Source organism: Siniperca chuatsi, linkage group LG17 (genome assembly GCF_020085105.1).
Source record: "Siniperca chuatsi isolate FFG_IHB_CAS linkage group LG17, ASM2008510v1, whole genome shotgun sequence".
Taxonomy (NCBI): domain Eukaryota; kingdom Metazoa; phylum Chordata; class Actinopteri; order Centrarchiformes; family Sinipercidae; genus Siniperca; species Siniperca chuatsi.
This window is the reverse complement of record NC_058058.1, coordinates 23,989,169-24,010,393: the sequence shown is the minus strand read 5'-3', so window position 1 is coordinate 24,010,393 and position 21,225 is coordinate 23,989,169. Positions and strand designations below refer to the sequence as shown.

Here is a 21,225-nt window from a genome sequence, read left to right as displayed (position 1 = left end):
CTAGTTAAACTTCAGTAATTCAAAATATAGTGGCTGTTGCCTTGTTTGTCTTGATTGAAGACTTTGTGACAGAAAGTGGTATTATGAAATGAAATGGTCAAATGTGACATTGTGACATAAAAGCCGACTTTGGAAAAAGGACATTTTGAAACATAATACTGCAACAAAATAAAACTACCTACAGGAATTATTTGTTAAAAGCAGGATAAAATAATACTCATACTGAGCTGGAGTTTGTTGGATTACTTCACAATTTGGTATTTATTTTCCATATTTCTTGATATGACTATTTACTTCATAATGTCTCAGTTATTTATTTAATTCTGAACTCTTTGTTTCTCCGTATTAATGCTGATCTGGAGCCTTTTCAAGTGAATGACATTGTTGTGGAAACACTGTATACTTTAAAATTTTTGTGAAGTAAAGGATTTGGTATTTGGCACAAACTCACAGCTGTCAGCAGCTTCAGTCAGAAAATATTTGTATCTGTGCTCAACTTCAAAACCCTGTATCAGGGAAAATGTTACTGTCAAACTCACAGGCATTGCTCCTGTTGTTTCAGATTCCACATCCAGCATTTCAGCATTTTCTTGCCCACGCTAATGCTGGCTGACAGTATGTTCCTGGGGTCAGGGCTCCGTGGCTGGGCTAAGGAAGGAACAGGTGGAGGGAAAGAAGTGCTGGTCTTTGCAGCTTGAAGGTGATCTGGACCAGATGGTTGCCTCTCTCCTCCAGATGCACTTTACCTTTCCATATCCGCCACTGGCACACAGTAGGACTGTAACAGATAGGGCCTTATCGCAGCCACATGTGGAGGGGGTAGTGGGGACCTGCAGTGGGCCTTGATCCAGCCTGGCAGAACCAATACCCCCCCCCCCTTCCACACAGATGCTGCAGCTCTGCACTGCACCAACTGATGAAAATCTGATCCTAGGCTATTGGCCTCAAACTTCCCACCCACTTCTCACGGCCCCTATCAGGGAAGGGCAAATACAGCCAAGAAACAGGCTTATCTTGAGAGGAGATGGGTTTGGGGAATGGAAGACTTTGTTTGTCTTTGCCAAGCAGCACGGAAGCCTGGGACTCAGGACGGCTCCTCTGCAGGACCTGGTTTTATTGATCAGCCTCTTCTTCCTCTTGCCTCAGGTTACTCTACTTGAGTACTTGTTCTCATGTTGCATTGTGAATGTGCCTTGCACTTACAGGATGTTGTAAGTATCCTCTTTCTCTCACCTCTTTGTACGACTTGATGTCAGAGATTTCAGGGTCCTGACTGTGATGGAGTCTGTTACATTACCGCTGCTCAAGCCGTTTCTATTTTCAGAACCCATTAGGAGTTATCAAGAAAATGATAACTAATATATATATATACACACACAGCAGGTAAAATAAGTATTGAACACGTCACCATTTTTCTCAGTAAATATATTTCTAAAGGTGCTATTGACATGAAATTTTCACCAGATGTTGGTAACAACTCATGCAATCCACCCATGCAAAGAAATCGAACCATAGATGTCCATAAATCAAGTTATGTATAATAATGTTAAATGACACAGGGAAAAAGTATTGAACACATGAAGAAAGGGAGGTGCAAAAAGGCCTGGAAAGCCAAGACAATCAGTGATTAAAAAGCAGTCCTGATCCTTGTCAGTGCAAATTAATATCAGCTGGTTCAGTCCCAACTGATGGCCTATAAAAAGGTGTTTCATTACCAAGGTGTCACAGAAGAAACATCTCATGATGGGTAAAAGCAAAGAGCACTCCCAAGACCTTCGCAACCTTATTGTTGCAGAACATACTGATGGCATTGGTTACAGAAGGATTTCAAAACTTCTGAATGTTCCAGTGAGCACTGTTGGGGCCATAATCCGGAAGTGGAAAGAACATCATTTCACTATAAACCGGCCACGACCAGGTGCTCCTCGCAAGATTTCTGACAGAGGAGTGAAGAAGATCAGAAGAGTTGTTCAAGAGCCGAGGACCACTTGTGGACAGCTTCAGAAGGACCTGGAATTAGCAGGGACAATTGTTTCAAAGAAAACGAGTAATGCATTCAACCACCACGGCCTGTATGCACGCTCACCACGCAAGACTCCATTACTGAAGAAAAAGCATGTTGAAGCTCGTTTCAAGTTTGCTGCGCAACATTTAGACAAGCCTGTGACATGCTGGGAGAATATAGTCTGGTCAGATGAGACCAAAATGGAACTCTTTGGATGCCATAATACACTCCATGTTTGGAGGAGAAATGGCACTGCACATCACCCCCAAAACACCATAAAACTAACAAACTTGGAAGGATGAATGGAAAAATGTACAGAGATTTTCTTGATTAAAAATCTGCTGCCATCTACCAGGATGATGAAGAGGAAACGAGGGTGGACATTTCAGCAAGACAATGATCCCAAACACACAGCCGAGGAAACTCTCAATTGGTTTCAGAGAAAGAAAATAAAGCTGCTGGAATGGCCCAGCCAATCACCGGACTTGAATCAAATTGAAAATCAATGGAAAGAAGATCAGAGTTCATAGAAGAGGCCCACGGAACCTTCAAGATCTGAAGACTGTTTTGTGTGGAAGAATGGGCCAAAATCACACTTCAGCAATGCATGCAACTCGTTTCTCCACACAGGAGGTGTCTTAAATGAATTTCAGTAAGAGTGTTAAATACTCTTTCCCTGTCATTTAACATTATCACTCTTTGCTTTTACCCATCATGAGATGTTTCTTCTGTGACACCTTGGTAATGAGACACCTTTTTATAGGCCATCAGTTGGGACTGAACCAGCTGATATTAATTTGCACTGACAAGGATCAGGACTGCTTTTTAATCACTGATTGTCTTGGCTTTCCAGGCCTTTTTGCACCTCCCTTTCTTCATGTGTTCAATACTTTTTCCCTGTGTCATTTAACATTATAACACATAATTTATGGACATCTATGGTTCGATTTCTTTGCATGGGTGGATTGCATGAGTTGTTACCAACATCTGGTGAAAATTCCATGTCAATAGCACCTTTAGAAATATATTTACTGAGGAAAAAGTGGTGACGTGTTCAATACTTATTTTACCTGCTGTATATACATGGTTTTTTTTTTCTCCACTTGAAGGAAACCTCAGTCACATCCATAAGAAAAAATAAATAAATAAAAGAAACACATAGCCTCAGATAATGTTTTTTTTTTTTTTTCTATTTTTCACTTTTTTCACCTAGGGTTTTTTTCTCATTAATGGACAGTTTGTTGGTGAGAGAGACAGTATCTCGTCAATATTTACTGTATCCATCACTGTTGGTGAGTCCTAAGCAAAGCAAACACTACAATCCATGTATTGCAATATTAATGAAACTAGTATCAAAAACTAGAATCAAAAAATGTGTATTCGTTTGCACAGAGTAAAAACAGAAAAGTATAACTTAAGTAAATAAGGCAAGTCTGGAGGGGAAAACTTTTTGCATACTTATTATATGTATATGTTTACTAGTACTTTACTTAAAAACATGTTTGTTTTGTTTTTGTCCACTTGGGGGCAGCACAAAAAGCTGTAAGCACAACATTGACATATTATCACCTTATGAGGTAGATATATTGAACACGTTGGCCAACAGTTACCTATTTACACAGTGCAGCAGACACAGATATTTTCTAGAGTACTGGTTCACTTTGGACTACTTTGCCCTTTGTGATATCATACACATTCCTTGCATAGAGTCTGTAACAAGCCAAAGGTTGTGGTCTAAAATTGTGATGTCTAAAGTCTGATTATTCTCAGGATAACAAGCACAGCAAGAAAAACGATATGATTCTACTTATTCCAGAGACTCCTGCCTTTTCAAACACCATGTATGCTGATCGATGTGCTCTAAAACTACTTTATTTCTAAAGGCCCCCTATACATCATTCTCTTCAGGGGAGGAGGCCCGTCAGGGGAGAGCGCCCTGCTATTGTACCTGTTAGTCCAGGGGTGTCTCTGCACGAGCTCTGATCCTCTACAACAAGAGCGCAAAGGAAAGTAGCAGGGCCTGTGAAATGACATGCTCTGTTTACTAAATGACCAGAGAAACCTAGAAGAAAAAAGGCGCAGAGAAAGCAAGGAATACTGGCATGAAGAGCAGAGAGAGCACCAGCTCCCCTAAAGGCCTCCGGGATAGCAAGATGAAACAAACAGTAGATCACAGGAGTTAGATGAAGAGGCTGAGGGCGGGTGGTATATATCAAGATGCAGCAAAAGGGAGGAGAGCTGGTAGCGGTATGAGGGAGGATAGTCAGCCCACACGTTGTCGCTGGGCGGCTGCTAATGCACTATTGATTTTTGAAAAGATTCCCCTGCATCCGGAGTCCACTTCCATCCACTCATGTCTGTCAGCTGGCCTGGACTCTGACTTAGGACCAGTGTTTAGGGTTGAGGTTAGGATCACTATTTTATTAGGGGAACCCTGAATCTGCGCTGCGAGCAACAGCAAGAAGTCCATCTTTTATTACTAAGCACCGCTTCTAGGTAGACTGTGCTGTAAGTGAGGGTGGTCAACAAGCTTGTCAGTGAGAAAAGTTGACAAAACTTTTTTTCATCTGTCCATCGGCCACAGGCAGCCAATCAAAATTTTCTGCCACCTTTTTTTCCTGCTGAAGCAAATCTATGATTGTGTTTTACAAACAATAATTGAGGCTGGCAAGTACAAAATAAACAACATGTTTACCACAGCCATTCATATTTCCTTTTCTCTATACAAACTTATACAAATCTCGGAACGCGGCAATGTTTCTTAAAATAGGTCCAATATGGCAATCAGAACAAGCGGTCAGGCAATCGATCCATATATATATTATATACTGTATAATAGTTGGGCTGGGTTTTATTCTTTATGGCTATTTTACTCTCTAACATTTCACTGTGTACCTCCGTTGTAGAGATTTGGGAGGTGTGGACAAGAAAAATGTTGTTTGGGGCAAAGGGCATGAACCTCCTCAACAAACAATAGCTGCAGGTAAGACAAGTGTTCGAGATTATTTCTGGCGAAGTTTTTGGAAAGCTGTATTAGGCTCACACCTCCTGCCTCGATCGACTTCATTCTTGCTGGAATCCGTGTTTGCCAAATGTCTACACCAGTGGTGCTGAATAAAACAAGCCCTCCAAATTAAATGACTAAATAGGGTGTTTGTAACTGCCCTTTAGAATGACACATAAAGGTGTTTTCTGATCTGATACCTCTATCAGCAGGACGACATCATTTGTCGGTGCCTTCAAAAACTGTTCATTCAATCACTGTGGAAAAATAAATACATTTTTTTTTAATGTGACAACACTGTGGTTAAGGTGTGGTTAGGTTTAGGGATAAAACTACGACTTGGTTAAGGTTAGGGGAGCTTTGTCGTCATGGTTACAATAATAAACACTTGTTTAAGGCTTGAGAATGATCGGGGGCCTGCTTCAAAGAAACCAATGTTGACTGTTGGTAGGAAACGGGAAACAAACAGCAGTCTCCTGTGTTAAAGTCTGATGTTTTGTTGACCCTCTATAACAACGTCACCTGACTTCCTCCTTTGCTCCCACCACAATCACTACGCCCGCTTTGTCTCTGAACGTAAACATATGACGTTTTCGGGCAGATGCTGAAACCAAAACTGACTGATTCCGTAATTTTTCATGTGAGGACAGGCTCAAATAAAATGTTACCATAACCAATTAGTCACTAGTCAAAGTTAAGTGCTGTCTTTTATTAATGTAAGATTTACATAAGGCTATTAAAGTTGGCTGCTGATGTGTGATATAAGGTTGAATAAGTCTATAACAGCATAAGTTCTGCAACAGAAAATCATTAGATGAACAGTGATGTTTGCTACAAATGAATCTGGCACCACCGAACCGAACAGACTCCGGTGGATACAGCATTTTTATGTGCTAATATTTGACTCAAGTATCCCTTAGGGATAAGGGTTCGGGGTCAGGAAAGGAATCAGGTTCTCTTTAGTACAGTAATAATGTGTGTTATTCTGCAGCCTAAACAGAACAGTAGCTCAGGTATTACTGCTACATATGATGCAGCATTTGCATAGACAATGAAAGTGCACATTGTTGGCACATTTCACTCAGTATGGTTCTAATCGGTGCATCTTGGAAGCGTCAGTGTAGAAACACAGTAATAACTCTGTTGCTGTCAGCGGTCTCCAGGTTGTCTGCTGGGCTCTGGAGTCTCACCTGGGGAATTCATTAGCTCAAGTTGTCAGCTGCAGTCAGACTTGTATTGTTTGCGGGGCGTTTAGGCTCTGTCAGTGTCGCATTCATGACCAGCTGCTGTTGGTTTGCAGATTTCCCATTTGCACGGTGTAAGCACTGTGTCACTTTGTAAATGGCAAAATCTGCATTGCCTTTTGGCTCCAGTAAACAAGCCCCAGCCCCAGTGTTCCTGCCAGCTGAGCAGATCACACACTACAGCCAGAGATACAAAGAGGAGCAATAAGCGAGACCAATCTGTGCCCTCCCAATCATCTACGCTCGCCGCACTTCACTTCTCTTGTACGTGCAATATCATCTGAGGTCGCCATGGCTCCAGGTTGCAATATCAGAAGAAAAAGAAAGAATAAAAGACAGAAAGCAAATGATCTGAAAGACCAAATACAGAGACCAAATTGAAAATCTTGGATGACCTTCTCCAGATGCCCTGGAGGAGGAGGGTTGAGGAAAATAGTCTAGCTCGCTCTCACCGATCACACAATCTCGATCAACATCACCAGAAACCAGACTGTTAACCGTTATTCACGGCGAGTGGAGGTGGAGGCGGTGGTGGGAGGTGGAAAATGTTAGAAAAAAATTGGATTAAAATGCATCAGGTTTTGCTTGGCCTTTTCCAAGGAAAGATGGTGTTATCATTGTGTAGAATAGGGCCGCCTGAGTTATACAAAGCATTATTGATGGCAGTGGCGGAATGCTAAGGAAAAATGACAAACAAAGATAAAAGCCCTGCTATCTCTCCCTCTTTTCTTGCTGCACTTCCTCAGCCCTCCTTTCCACTTTTGGCTCCTCTCCGTTTTTTCTTAGTGTAAGTGTGATAAAAGCGGGCAGACCTATGACTCAGGTTCCCACCCCCCATATGAATTCAGGGAGCCGAGGCCGTCCCCTAATCTCTTAATGCATGTTCCCTCGCCCTTGGCAGGGTCACGGGAGAAATAGATGGAGCCTTATCAGCTTTTATGGATTTATGGAGAATTTCTCTGCATTGGGCGTATTTTTACACCAACCTGTCTGTGCGTATACAGTATGTGTCTCCGTGCATGTGTCTGTCCTCAAGGATGTTGAGTAAGGTTATCAGAGCCGGTTGTATCTTTATGAATTTTATCAAGATTCTAATTACTGCATCAATCATGTTGACTTACTCCATCAAGCTAAAATGAAAATAGTCGCTGGGCCTGTTTTGACAAATTTGTGCCAGTGTGCTAACCTTCAGCAGCTGTCAAAAAAGCTACTTTATGGCTTAAAGCTGCACTAATCAATATGTTTGCACGAACAATGGGTCAAATGACTATGTGCAATGTGAGAGGTGTCGCCCGTAGTGATGAACCCACCGAGAATTATCACCCAACTCTGCAGTTCCCCTCAGCTGTCGCAAATATGCTTGGATGAACATGAACTGTTAAGTACACAACACAAATGTTTTTTGTGTACTTAAATTAATATAATTTTGAGTAAAGTCCTACTCTTACCAAAGTAAGCGTACTTAAGGATGACTCTGCAGTCCCCCTCAGCTTTACAGAGATTTTTAGCATCTTTCAGCTCATTGTTTTGGTTTTCTGGCCCACAACTTTACTGTTTTGATTCAGTCTCTTTGCTTTCATCAAGCTCTTTTCCAGGAAGCTTGTCAGCAAAAAAATTCCACTGTACACTACCTGCCCAGCACCAAACAGCAGACAGACACAGTCAGCGACTAGCGGAGCATTTAGCAGCTAAAGAGCCAGAGATTTTTCTCAGGAGTTGGTGGAAGCCAAAAGAGGAAGTGACAAAAAGCTGCACTGAACTCTAAATGATTAAAATGTTATTCAGTGACCTAATCGGTCCAACTTTTACTCACTCACCAATAACTGTTGTTCAAATAATGTTGCGTGTGATACCTCAAATTCCATATACTCACATTGCCAGTTTACTAGGTACACCTAGCTAAAACTAATCCAACAGCCCTGCAGTAAATCCTCCCTTCAGGAAGGTTATAATGTTCAGTTTTTGCTGAAACTGTTTTAGAGAGGTGTTTCTTGAACTGTATTTAAACTATATATTTTTTTTCAATCATTTTTCATTTTGGAGGATGTAGTTTGTGGTGCTGTTACATTACACAGAGAAGTGTTTCTGTTATTCTGTTATGCTCATTGATATAAGAGGGGTGGACAACACAATAGAAACACCTGTCAGTCAACAGAAACTCAACATTATAACCTTCATGAAGGCAGGATTTATTGTAGGACTGTTGGATTAGACTGCATTAGTCTTCTGTGTATCTTAACATATTGTGGTAATCATGACAGTGTTTATTACTGAACCTTAATTTTATAAAATTCAACATAAAGACTTAACAATTCCTATCCTGAACGATTATAAGAAAAAGTAAAAGTTCTGAATACATTTCCTTCAGTCCGTCAGGGCTTAACAGCAGTCTGCACAGATGTTGGTTTAAGAATCCTCACGTTCCACCTTTAACCAAAGAAACTGTTCTGCTTCACAATACTTAAAAAAAATGTATATCTGTAAGTTCTGTTGTTTTGATCTGGAATATCTGGAATGAATTAGAGCTGCAATGATTTAGTTGTTTAATCGATTTGTCGTTTAAGTCATTTTTCAAGGAAAAACATTTGATGGTTCCAGGCTATCAAATGTGAGAATTTGCATTATACTACATTACATTATAGTAAACTGAGTATTTTGGAGTTTTGGACATTAAATGACATAACTTCTAAAATGTGTGTTCTAAAATATTGTGGTCAATTTTCACTTATTGCTGATGTTTTATAAACCAAACTTATCGTTTGATTCATAGTGAAAATAATCTTTAGTTGCAGCCTTAAGAATTAATTCCTTCAGCTTCTCTGGGCAAATACAAAAAAGTTCTCATTCACCATGGAACACTTATTCTGTTTACAGAATAAACCTAAGTAAAAAATAAGACTAATAAACTCAGAATGTGTCTTTAAATCTCCATACAGACAAAGCGGTTTGTGGTTTCAGTTGAATAATCGCCCGACTGAGCTGAATCAAAAGAAGACTGGAGCTTCCAATAACAAAAATACTGTAGAGGCTATGTATATATTTGGTTTACCAAACAGGATGAGTTGCTTAAAGATATTTGAATAAAATGGGAAAAACAGCAATACTATAGCTGAGGCTATGTTTCTTCACTGTCTCTCCCTCACTCTTCCCAATGCAACCCTGTCATGAGGACAGTTGGAGACTTGCCCTCCAACAATGAAGGGGTCCAGCTCTCGTAGCTGAAGAAAAAGCAATTTAGCCGCAGAGCCCCCCAGAGAACTTGCACATCAAAGCAGCAGCGGTGGCGGTGGGAAGTGGGGGCTAAGCCAGAGCCTGCCCGGCTTCGCCTGCAAGCAGGTGAGGGAGAGAAAAATATCAGCGTTGTCCAAGAATACAGCAAGATCTCAAAGGACAGCAGCTGCTTGTTATCACAGGATATTTCTGGCAGTTTGACGTCTCATCCATGCCTTTGGGGCAGGGAAGATGGAGCTGAGGGAGGGAACGGACAGTGGTCAGGGAGGCTTTGTGACATGCATTTTAAATCTCTTTATATCCAGGTTGTCCTCGGATCTGACCTGGCTCTCTTTTTTTTCTTTTTGGACTTCTTTAAACCTAGGGACTGATGAAAGAAATCAAAAGTCCCTGTATAATGCTGACAGAGCAGACAGGGCACACTCCAGGCCCCACTCTTAACCAGGCTCCCGGTTGTTTTTGAATACCAAATGATGCAACTGTATCACGGGTGAGACATGGAAAATTACTTGATAACGCAAATTACACTTCACATTTGCCTTTGCCTAAATAAATAGCTGCACAAGAATCTGCTCAGAGGAATAAATCTTTTTTTCAGAGCACATTAAAGAGCAAAATGACTGTCAGTTACTTCCTGGAACGTTTCTTATCCTTGATGAAAATGAGTCCACACATCACCTATGAAATACCTTCGCCAATATTTTTCTCTGGTGCTTTTGCCTTCACTTGAAAACAGCAAACAAATGGAGAATCTTTGTGTATAATATATACAAGTGAATAAACTTGCTATTTATGCTTGTGTAATGCTGGAATAGGAAATAAGGACAACAAGAAAGTGAGATGACAGAGGAGGAGGAATGATGGGAGGGTTGAAAGAGGAAGCAACTTCTCACTCTGGGGAAGGTCATCAGGACTTGGATCTGAGTCTGCTTTTGGGCCTGTAAACTGTGTGTGTGTGGGTGTGTGTGTGTGTGTGTGTATGAGAGAGGAGAGTGTGTGTGTGGTGATATGTGTCCTGCATGTCAGTGTGCGAGTATTACAGCCATCTCTCTGGTTTAAGCATTCCCTCGGTTGCCATTATGGCCTAATAACCGTGTCAGTATGATTAATGGCAGGAGGCAGGGCTCTGATTGTCCTCTTGCTCAACTACAGTACCTAGGCAACTACACTACCCACGATCCCGCTGTCTGCGCTCGTCCACCATGGCCATCTCGAGCAGCAGCGCCCACCGCACTGAATGTGAAGGTTATACGTGTAATTAGCACGCGTCGTCTCTCCTGCTAGCAGCATCAAAGAGTCGCTGTGATGATGATGATTGGAAGATTAGAAGTTAGGGAGGAAACCATGTGATCCCCAAGGCCACGTTAACCAGTCCAAGGTAATAAACACAGCTTACTGTCGTCCGCTTGTGTTTATCTTCATCACTGTGCAACATTTGTTTACATAAGTTGCAATGAAAGAACATTTTGAGAGCATCTCATTTCCTGAAGTTGATGTATATTGCTGAATGGATGAATTAAATGGACGATTTCAGACTTTGTTTCAGGGAACGTTTTCTTCTAAATACTCTGTTCTGGGAACCCAAAATTAAAGAGGGATCACGTGAATATTCTATCCATTCGTCCATAACTTTCTGGAGCTTCATTTCAAACACTTGCTGTTTTTCCAGTAAAATTAAAATGCCATTAAAGTGTGTGTCCATCTTTATGCAAATATAAGAGGATGTGACAAGATTACATAATTAATCGTGCATGTAAGGATATATAATGGTATTTTATTGCTGCTCTCCATGTAAGATGGCCTTTGCGTGGTTTTTTTTAATAAATGAATTTGCCTCTTCTAATCCACTTGTACCCTGTGGGTTTTTTTATCACCACTATGGTGATGGAGTTGGGCTAGACATGCAACAAGTACGGGGTGTCTTCCACCAGCTTTTATCGCATCTCTTTTCATCTTCTGTTTTTTGATAAATCAACCACACCAGCCGAGCGTGATGTTTTTCATTTCTGACATTTCTGCTCTTGTGAAAGTGCGTTTCCCCTTTGAGTAGTGTTTCCTGTTGGTTCGGGTTAGGACTTAATTCAGGTTAGCATTAGGTTAAGGTTAGGCGTTGCAGAGACCTGCTACGGTAAGACATCTCCAGACAAGAACGTCGATATATCATGGTCATGACAAATAAACTAATGTTACGGTGTGGTTAGGGTTAGGCAGCTAAAACAATAATGAAAGGCAAAAGTAAATTGCAGGTCTGTGACGGGGCTCTGGGTTCTACGTCCTGCGTTGGCATTGGACGTAAATCAGGAGGTAAGGAAACGTCCAATGACAAAACACTGGCATTTATTATACACAGATTAAAAATGCACAGAAAAAGAAGTTGATGGATATGAGTAGTAAAACAATGTTTGCAGATGCTATGATGTTAAAACCTTCTTTAACTGTAACTAAAGCTGGAAGCAAAAGTACAACATTTGTGTGTAGTAGGCCTAGCGCGCATTGCAGGAAAGCTGTTTTACTTCATTAATTCAACAATAAAAATAATAATAATGTCAGTAATTGACAACAGTTGGTTGAGATTTTGTGAAAGCGTTTGTATTCGTAAGCTTTTCAGACTACACAACATCAGCCTGAAAGTGGCCTGACAACAAACGTGAGGCATCGAGAACAAAATGAAGCACTGCACATGACAATTTGCTGTTGTATTGTGTGCAGTGTATCATTACATTCGTCTGGCTGATACTTTTCTCTCCAAAGGGACTTCCAGTAAGTGCATTCAGCCTCTCTTTCTCTGGCCCCTCCTGCTCCACAACCGTAAAAGGTATGATTGGACTGACATCTTTGGGTTGACAGGACCATGATCACTTAATCTGACGTAGTGACCATCTCAAAATGTAAAATGCTGTGTAGTCTGATCCCTTCACTGGTTTTATTGGTGGAACTTTTATTTATGATGGTTTTCCAGGATCTAGAAAAATGTGCAGTTCAAATAATGTGTTGTTTTTAGTGCTGAATAGGCATCTACTTACAAAGTTTTCCAGTACGTTTTTATTTTTATTTTTTTCACTTTAAATTGAGCTTCCTACTGCTGTGAAGGCCACAGTCAAAGGCAAAGCTCCCCCATCATTTCCCCTCCCTCCACTGTGGCCCTCATCTCGTGGCCAGGGGATCTCTGCTGTGCTGCCGGGATGAGAGAGCCAGCAGTGACTCTCTGAACCTCAGTCCGAAATGAAAGCCCAATCTGACACCCAGCGCTGCGGCTTTGAACACACCAGATCTGAAGCAGCGCTGCAAAACTGATGGAAGCCCTGTGAAAGCGGGAAGCAGGGAGAAGCACAGACCAAATACAGACAAATAGCCAGCGAGGATCACACAGATATTCTGGGTAACAACATTGAGCCTGTCAACTTTGGCTCTCAGACTCTTTTTCGGGAGTTTAAAAATAAAAAAGAGCCAGGCGTTCTTCAGTGGTTGAAAACTAACATGACATATATATCCTGGGCTGAGGTGTTACAGGTGATGCCCAAAGAGTTGGATCTTGTTATTTTTTACATTTCAGGTCACTCAGCACTGTCTGGCAGGTGAAAGTGCTGAAATGGCTGCTATTTGTGAAGTGTTTGTAGGTGTAGCAGCTGCTGTTCAGAAGAGTCTTTGCTTGGCAAGGTCATTCTGTTTCATTAGGACTTAACTGTCAAACTGCTCTTTGTCTGTTTAAGTCACCTCAGTAAGCTGTCTGTGAGAGTCTGCCAACAATTATTTAACTGTAAAGAAGTATTTGAATTGATACTTGAAAAGAGTCCTCTAACGTGTCCTTATTTCCCGTCTTCCCCTCCAGGGTCCTTCATGATGGTCAATTCCTCGCAGCATTTCGGGGGCCAGCGGGCTCAGCTGCTCCTGCTCCCGCTCAGCGAAAACGACACCCACTGCATCCAGTTCAGCTACTTCCTGTACAGCCGCGACGGCCACAGCCCCGGGGACCTGCAGGTCTACATCCGGGTCAACGGGGGCCCCAAGGGCAGCGCTGTGTGGAATATCTCGGGCTCCCAGGGACGCCAGTGGCACCAGGTGGAGCTCGCTGTCAGCACTTTCTGGCCCAGTGAATACCAGGTGAGAGCCCTTACACAAATATATGAGGACGGCATTGGCCTGCAGTGATTACCCCCCAACAACACCAGGGTGGAAGTAGCTATGTGTTTTTGGTGGAGTTACACAGTATCACCTGGCTTATAGGCCCCAAATACAAAATATGCTGGAAACAGTTTTGGTTATTTCACGAGAGATTTCTGTATTTGTGTTTTTCTCACTGGTTTCATGCGGTCGGGACTCAGTTGTAAAAATGTGATATCACATACTTCCATGCACCAATCAGGACTCAGCAACATTTGAATCAAAATGTTATGACTGTTCTTTGCCTGTATGCTTATGTTGCCAGACCACTGTGAATCAAATCTAATCAAACCACCCTCACACAGTCCTTATGAAGCAGATTAGTGTCAAACTCTGAATATATGATACTTCGGATTGTTTTTCGAACTTTAATTTTGATTGTGATCGTCTTAAGCGTGTCACTGTAACATTAAATATCTAAGCAGGGTTTTCAGGGGCTTTAAGATCAGTTGATTTCGGCACTAATCTGGGACTTCTGCCATCACGCTGTTTTCTTCCATAAACAGTACGCTATACTGCCTTCACTCCAGCTGTTGCATTCATGTACCATTTTGTCAGAAATGAAACCTGGCAGATAATTACAGATTTGTAAATTGGATCCAAACAAACATCGTAGAAACCCACACATACCCCGTACATTTTGTCCCAGGTCCAAAAATGGAAAACTGTATCTCTCAAAACAACTTGCAACACTGTCAAATGCCCCCATTATTTCAGATTCATTGTTATTACATGGAAGAGGAAGAACATTTGTAGCTCTAAGCCAGTTTGATCTTGCAATGTTGTTCTTCTTTTATTTAATAAATATAAATTTAACATTAACACAGCAGCATCTGATTTTAGCCTTGAAGATCAGTTTAGTCTTCATGGGAACTGCTGCTTAGCCTGTAACAACAATTGTTTCTGTGGCTCTGGAGGGAACTTTGTCATGTGACGCCATCAGGGTTGATTGGACTGAAAGATTTAACAGAAAGCTTTAGTTAGAGGCGTGTCAAGTTTGAAAGACCAGCATTAACCAGGCAGGAAGCATCTACAGAAAGACGCTATAGAGTTGAATTATGGGAAATGTAGAATCCAGTGTTTTTGGAGCTGCTAGGGACTAAAAGTCAGGATATCTCGCCCTCTGCTGCTTTGATATTGACCATTCTTTTTTTAATCTGTCTCTTGTGAGTACCCCTTCAAAAACCCAATACTGTCCTATCAGGGGTGCTGACATTATTAGTTAACGGATAGCTAAGTAATAAGTTCATTGACAGAAAATTGATTGTAATTTTAATAACTGATTTGTCACTTTGGTCATTTATCAAGTAAAGTAATCACACATACTGGTCACAGCTTCATCTCTTATGAGTACAAAAAGAATATATTTGATATGCTACTCAGGCTAAATAAGACGTCAGTGAGGGTTCTGAGAAATTTTGATGGAAATTTTCCATTATGTGTGATATTTTATAGAATGAATGATTAATCAGTAATCACACAATGATTAATACATAATATAAATATATAAATCATTTATATAATTGTTCATTGAAGCTTTTTCAGTTAGTGTCCACCTGATATGATGAATAATGATGCAGATTGAGTGATTACACACAGCACAGAGTGACATGGTGGAGTTGATCAAGATGGCGAAAGTCACGGGGGAAGGTCACTATTAGGGCTGAGCAATAATTCAATAATATTGTTGAAGTGAAGTCATATTGTGATGAAATCATCATTTCATATTACAGTTTTGTAAAATGAACTAACAAAATGAGTTGAGTTAATGAAGAGTTTGTTTGACGCCAGCTGCACTGCAGCATTGCAATGAACATTTGATGATATTTTTAGCCTCTTCGGCTCCATGGAGGCAATGTCGGTTGGTCGGCCACCACTTTGGTCCTGACTGAAACAACTGAATAACAACTATTGGATGGATTGCCGTGAAATGTGATACAGACATTCATGGTCCTCAAAGGATGAAGCCTAGTGACTTCCATGATCCCTTAACTTCTCATCTTGTCTAGATTTCAATTTGTCCAATACTTTGGTCTATGACTAAACACTTTAGTTTAGTGCTAATTTGCATATGTTAGCATGCTAACTTATAGCATAACTAAACTAACGAAGATGGTGAATATGAAAAACATACTGCTTAGCATCAGCTTGTTACCAGTGTTATTTTGAGGTTGTTAGCATGCTAATGTTAGCATTTTGCTCGAAGCAAGCTCGAGTCTTGTCTTGTAACCTAATTTTGCATATATGCTGATATCTGTCAATAGTGGACAAATGTTTATGTAATATTATGATTATGATTTCAGCCATGTTGCTCAGCCCTTGCAAATATCATTCCCACATGCATTAAAAAGAGTTGCTCAGTGGTCATCAAATACTGAATCGTGGCTGCTGTCAGCTTCAGCAGCTTTATTATCATCCGCTCTCATTCAAACCACATGCAAGAATTAGCTAATTGCTGTACCATATATCACAGAGGCTCAATAGATGTATAATTGCAGTGGCCATGTGTTTGCATTGTGTCTTTATTTATTGGTCGATTTACCTGTGTGCTGCAGTGTAATCAATAGCTCAGTTTGATGCCTGTGTTGTCGGTGCTGCATTATTAGCGCTCTCGTGTAGCTTGTAAGATTCTGATGACTGGATGCAGCCCTGCCTCACCTCATTACGGCCGATAATTTATCCCCTAATGCTCTCTTTCTTCCCACCTACCCCCCCGCCCCACCCCAAAAAGAGGCGTTAATGAGAAGGCAATGGCTGGTGTAAGGGATTGTGGGAGCGTGGGTCCACCAACAGTCAATTGACCTCAATTCCATGAGACCCTCAGTGCGGGGGAGCGGCCCGGGTGTTTGCTTCCATAACCCTGGAGCACTCTGGGCCCCATCTCAATAAATCAAGAGCCAGTTAATGAGATTAGAGGGCTGCACAGATCAATGAGGACAGCGTGCGCTTTACCATCCTCAGCTCTCCTGTCCTGAGCGACTCTTCCAAACAGCCAAACTGATTTAAAGTAATGATTTTCTTCCCTTCTGTATGGTCGTTAGAAGTTTATCTGCCACGCACCGTAGCAGAGGAGGAGGTGGAGGCAGGGGGGTGGTGCTCTCGGAGGGGGAAGCTGAGTTGTACAATCAGACAAGTCAGCCCAGGTGGGGAGTTTGCTTTGCGCCGCAGTGTTTACCATTTGGACAGGCATTGTAATCTATTACTCTGGTGATGTATGTCCAAGCTGCCTGAGTGATGAGAAGGCACTGTTCTCTAAAGTCCTCCCGCCAGGCGTGTAGACACACAACAGATTGCTTTATTTGTCCCATAAACCTGGATGATCCCAGCACGTAATGAAGCAGGTATAGCTGTGCAGATGAGTGAAGAGGCTTAAACATAGGCCTAAAGGAACACACTGTGTCTATCTGCTGTGTGAAGAGGGATAGGAGTGAGCCCGGAGTGAGGCTTGGTGCCTCTTTTTAGTGTTCTCCTCCTTTTTCCCCCCCGGGAACACTCCACCTCTCCTCGCCAGCTCCCACCGCTATGGCTCAAAGCTCAGCGCAGGCCCCACAGGGCTCCACTCATCCATCCAGTCCCATTGATAAAGATCACTGTCCAGCACTTCCAGCAAACAGATCAGCCCCTGCAGGCCGCCGAGGAGCAGCTCCACACAGGGAGAGGACTACCACTTCAGAGGGCTTGGAGGAGAAAGTGTGTGTGTGTGTGTGTGTGTGTGTGTGTGTGTGTGTGCTGCTGGTGGTAGTGGTAGTTGAGATTAAATAGAAAAACAAAAAAAAAAAAATCTAGTAATCAGTGAGCATCAACAGCCCCTCAGGAAAGACAGACTGCTACAGAGATATGTTGGACTGTAATCAGAGGTGTTGTTGGCCTTTTTCACTGATATGAGATTTTAAAATTCAATGGCAATATTTCTGGGTTTCAAATGTCCATTGTTGATTGCGTATTTTGTGCTATAAATTAGAACATAAGGCTAGCTCTAATATTAACATTAACATTAGCATTAGTAATCTAAAATTACTTTAAAGTTATTTTATATATCCTTGCCAATGTACCCAAAGCTAATATTAGAGGTAGCCTTAGCTAACATAGCTATTGTTAGCCTAGAAAAAAAAAAAGCACTTTTACAGCAGAACTTGTTTTGATTTGATGTCAAGCGCCATACCACTCCAGGAACCGGCATATGACGCTGAACCACTAGTGGCATGCCACCAGATATTCCCATATCCCATACTCCCCCTTTTCTCTCGTAGATGGCCAAGGCGACTGGTTTTGACGTTATGTCACATCACCATTCCCAGCTTCGTGTTCAGTCGTGGTTGGACAATACTTTGTTGTGTTTGTGAAACCTCTTTTACTACACAATTGTAATGATAGCAGAACTGGAATCATAAGAACTATTCATTTGGCTTATTTCTTTTTTATTTATCCATGCTGGAGTGTGAATATCGCTCCATGATAAGAGGGAACCTGTGTCATTATGTACTTGCGAACAGGGACTCCTGTTAATTTGTACAGTGAAGGCGTTACAGTTTTACATTTAGTAAATGCACATTTCTAAATTGAAATCCTGTGCTTGTGAAAACTGGTAAGGGGAGTATTTTACAAAAAGATAATCATGTTTAAGGAGACTGGTTCCATCAGTATGTAGCCTGTTAAATAGCCCCCCTGTAGTCTGCCTGGGACTGCAAGCCATTCACACTAAGGAGGAGTGGGGGTGAGCCGTTAAAATTCCAGCCCCAGCCTGCAGAGGCAGTGTGTAGTATGAACTCTAACACACACACCTGCAGGTCCTCTCTTGGCTGAAACTAAAATACATTCACCAGAGGGTTTTAGACAGGTTTTTTGGACCTCTAAAATGTCCCCTGTTTGCTCACCGCTCCACTGTTGGTGACTGTGTAATGACGCAGAGGTCCACTGTTGGAAAGGTATGCAACTGCATACACACACACACACGCGCGCGCTCACAAAAAGAAAACATTCAGCATATGCCGTCCTGTCCTCCAGCAGCACACTGCAGTGGAACTACTGTACACCTCGCTTTCTTTCCTCAGCCTGCAGGGAGAAGACGGCAGGCGCAATAGCATGTCATACATTTCAATGTTTTACAGCCACATTGTAAATATGGATCAATAGTGTTGGCCTCATTCTAGCTGAAGAAATCAATTAACAGAACATTGTTTACATTTTTGTTCACCACATTCCTCAAATATTGCATGTAAGTCGTTAAATTAATCAGAGTCCTCGTGAAGATTGATGGCGTCCACGTATCAGCGCTTTATCATTAGTGCGCACATAAATAATTTCTGCAGCGCTGTAATGAAAACTAAAAAATTAAAATATTAATTACTGTGCAAATCTTGTTTTTAATGCAATCCCTTTTACTGCCACCGCTGATTTTATGTATTCACTGTGAGGCCCTCTCGGATGCAGTATGGATTTTGTTACTCTACACTATCAATTCTCCGGCATTGAATTTTATGATCCACACACAATGCTGCAGGAGGCGCATATTAAAATGCTTGCATGCTTTTTACATCAAATGTGACTGTCCAGCTGCTTCCGTCTCATTAACTGTCTACACTTGCTGTGCCAGAACTTGCTTCCTGATTTGGATTTGTTTCTCGTGTCATTTCCTTTGGTTGCTGACGATGACGCAGCGCTCGATCTTGGGAGATGGCACCCCGCTGCTTGCAGTAAACCTGACTTTGATTCGTACTTCACAGATTGTGCCTCAGCACTGTTACAGGCCTCCTTTTTGTTGCCCATTTTTTGTCACAACAAAAACCTGAGAGAGGCTGAGAGAAGGCTGGAAAATGACATCACCTTGAACTGGATATTCTCAATCGGACGAATCTCTTATATTCTTTGCAGAAATAGATTTTCCTCCGTGCCTACTTGTGTAAGTATTGGAAAAGAGTGAAACTTTGCTATCAAATATTAAAAATGCTATCAGGTCCCGTCATGACAAGCATTATCAGTGTGGCTGAAGCTTCCACCCTCCACTTTCTATCTCCTCCTCCTATGCGAGGTGTATCTCCACCATCTTTTCCTGCACTGTTTTCATCTCTTTACATCTTTTTATATCTCCTTCCTATGGCGGCCCTGACAGCTCAGCACGCTGCAACATAAGAAAACACTTGCAAATAGACAAAACACAAGCAAGCGAAGAACACATCTTCACCGATTCGTTAACACATGCACAGCGTTTAGAGACAAAAACTGCATATGACAGCATGTATGCAGGGACATATGAACAAAAACAGGCTGCAAACACAAAACACGAGCAAATTCAGAAGCGAGCTGCAAAATTAGACAACGCAACCAAATAAAGAAATGTGCTGCAAACGCAGACAACTTAAGCAAATACAGAAACACGCTACAAATACACACAACACAACCAAATACTGAAATGCATCACAAATACAGAAAATACAGCCAAATACAGGAGTTGACTACCCTGCTGGTTTTGAAAACAAATTAAAAAATGTAAATTTGTTTTAACATTCTGATTGCATGATTCAGATATTATTACAGACACTGTATCTACTATACATCTAGTGTATAGCAAGTGTGCAGTATACACAGCCTATATCACGCTAAGTCATGGAGGACGGTACTCCATGAGCCACAGCCATGGTAACATGTCACATGTCTGGGCATGATCATCACTTTTTGTGTCCCCTGGAAGCTTTCAGTCGGAAGGTCGGCGGTTCGATCCCGGTTTCCCCCAGACACTGAACCCCAAATTGCTCCCGAGTGTGTGTGAATCATTAGTGTGTGTGAATGATTAGGTTCTTTCAACAGATGAGCAGTTGACACCTGTCATCAGTGTGTGAATGTGATATGTAGTTGAAGCTCTTTGAGTAGTTAGAAAGGCGCTATATAAGTACTGTTCATTTAGTTATGTTTGGTCTATTTGCATGTGTTTTCTTTAGCTGCAGTGCATTCAGCTCTCAGGGCCACCGTACTTTCTCCCTGCTCCAGCTTCACTCCACTCTTCAAACATTGAGTAAATTGTCTCATTTGCAGTGCCCTGGTTTGTATGTACAAACTGCAAGGGGATCCTACTGTAGCCATTTGTATAATAGCTTGTGTTTGCATGTGCGCAGCTACTGAATGCTAAGGTTATTCCTGAGTGTCTGGCACAGTCATACTCAAACACACTTTTCTATAAGTGAGGGCAGATGCGGAGGAGCTTAATGATGGCTCAAAGCACGGAGCTGAGTGAATCAATGGTGGTGGGCGCGTTGACGCGTGATGAATTGAAGAGTTAATCGGTCAGACGTCTCTAATGGCCCGACATAGGAATGAAAAATAAAAATAAATTAGTGGAAAGAAAGCCTTAGTCTGTATCCATCTGCCAAGGCCTTTTGTGGTATTGATTTGCCCTAGGCACTTAAAGCCTGATGTATTGTCAACATTGCAATCTATTGCCTGTCTGAGTGCATGGTCACAGTCTGACTTCCACTGGGCTTTGGCATAGATAACTAAAGGTAGTATGAGTAGGTGAAATACTTTCGCTGCCACACACACACACACACACATGTCTGATGTAGTATACAGTTACAACTTTCATCTCA

The 21,225-nt window shown here is 41.7% G+C and overlaps 1 protein-coding gene across 7 annotated transcripts in view; it reads left to right on the top strand.

Annotated features, from left to right (window-relative positions):
• The window catches only part of ptprua (protein tyrosine phosphatase receptor type Ua), a 191,012-nt gene that overhangs the window by 83,816 nt on the left and 85,971 nt on the right, over positions 1-21,225 (top strand). For all 7 annotated transcript variants that reach the window (XM_044171544.1, XM_044171542.1, XM_044171543.1 and 4 more), the window contains exon 3: positions 13,314-13,585. In XM_044171544.1, coding sequence (XP_044027479.1) covers positions 13,314-13,585 — 272 coding nt within the window. The remainder of the gene's footprint in view (positions 1-13,313; positions 13,586-21,225) is intronic.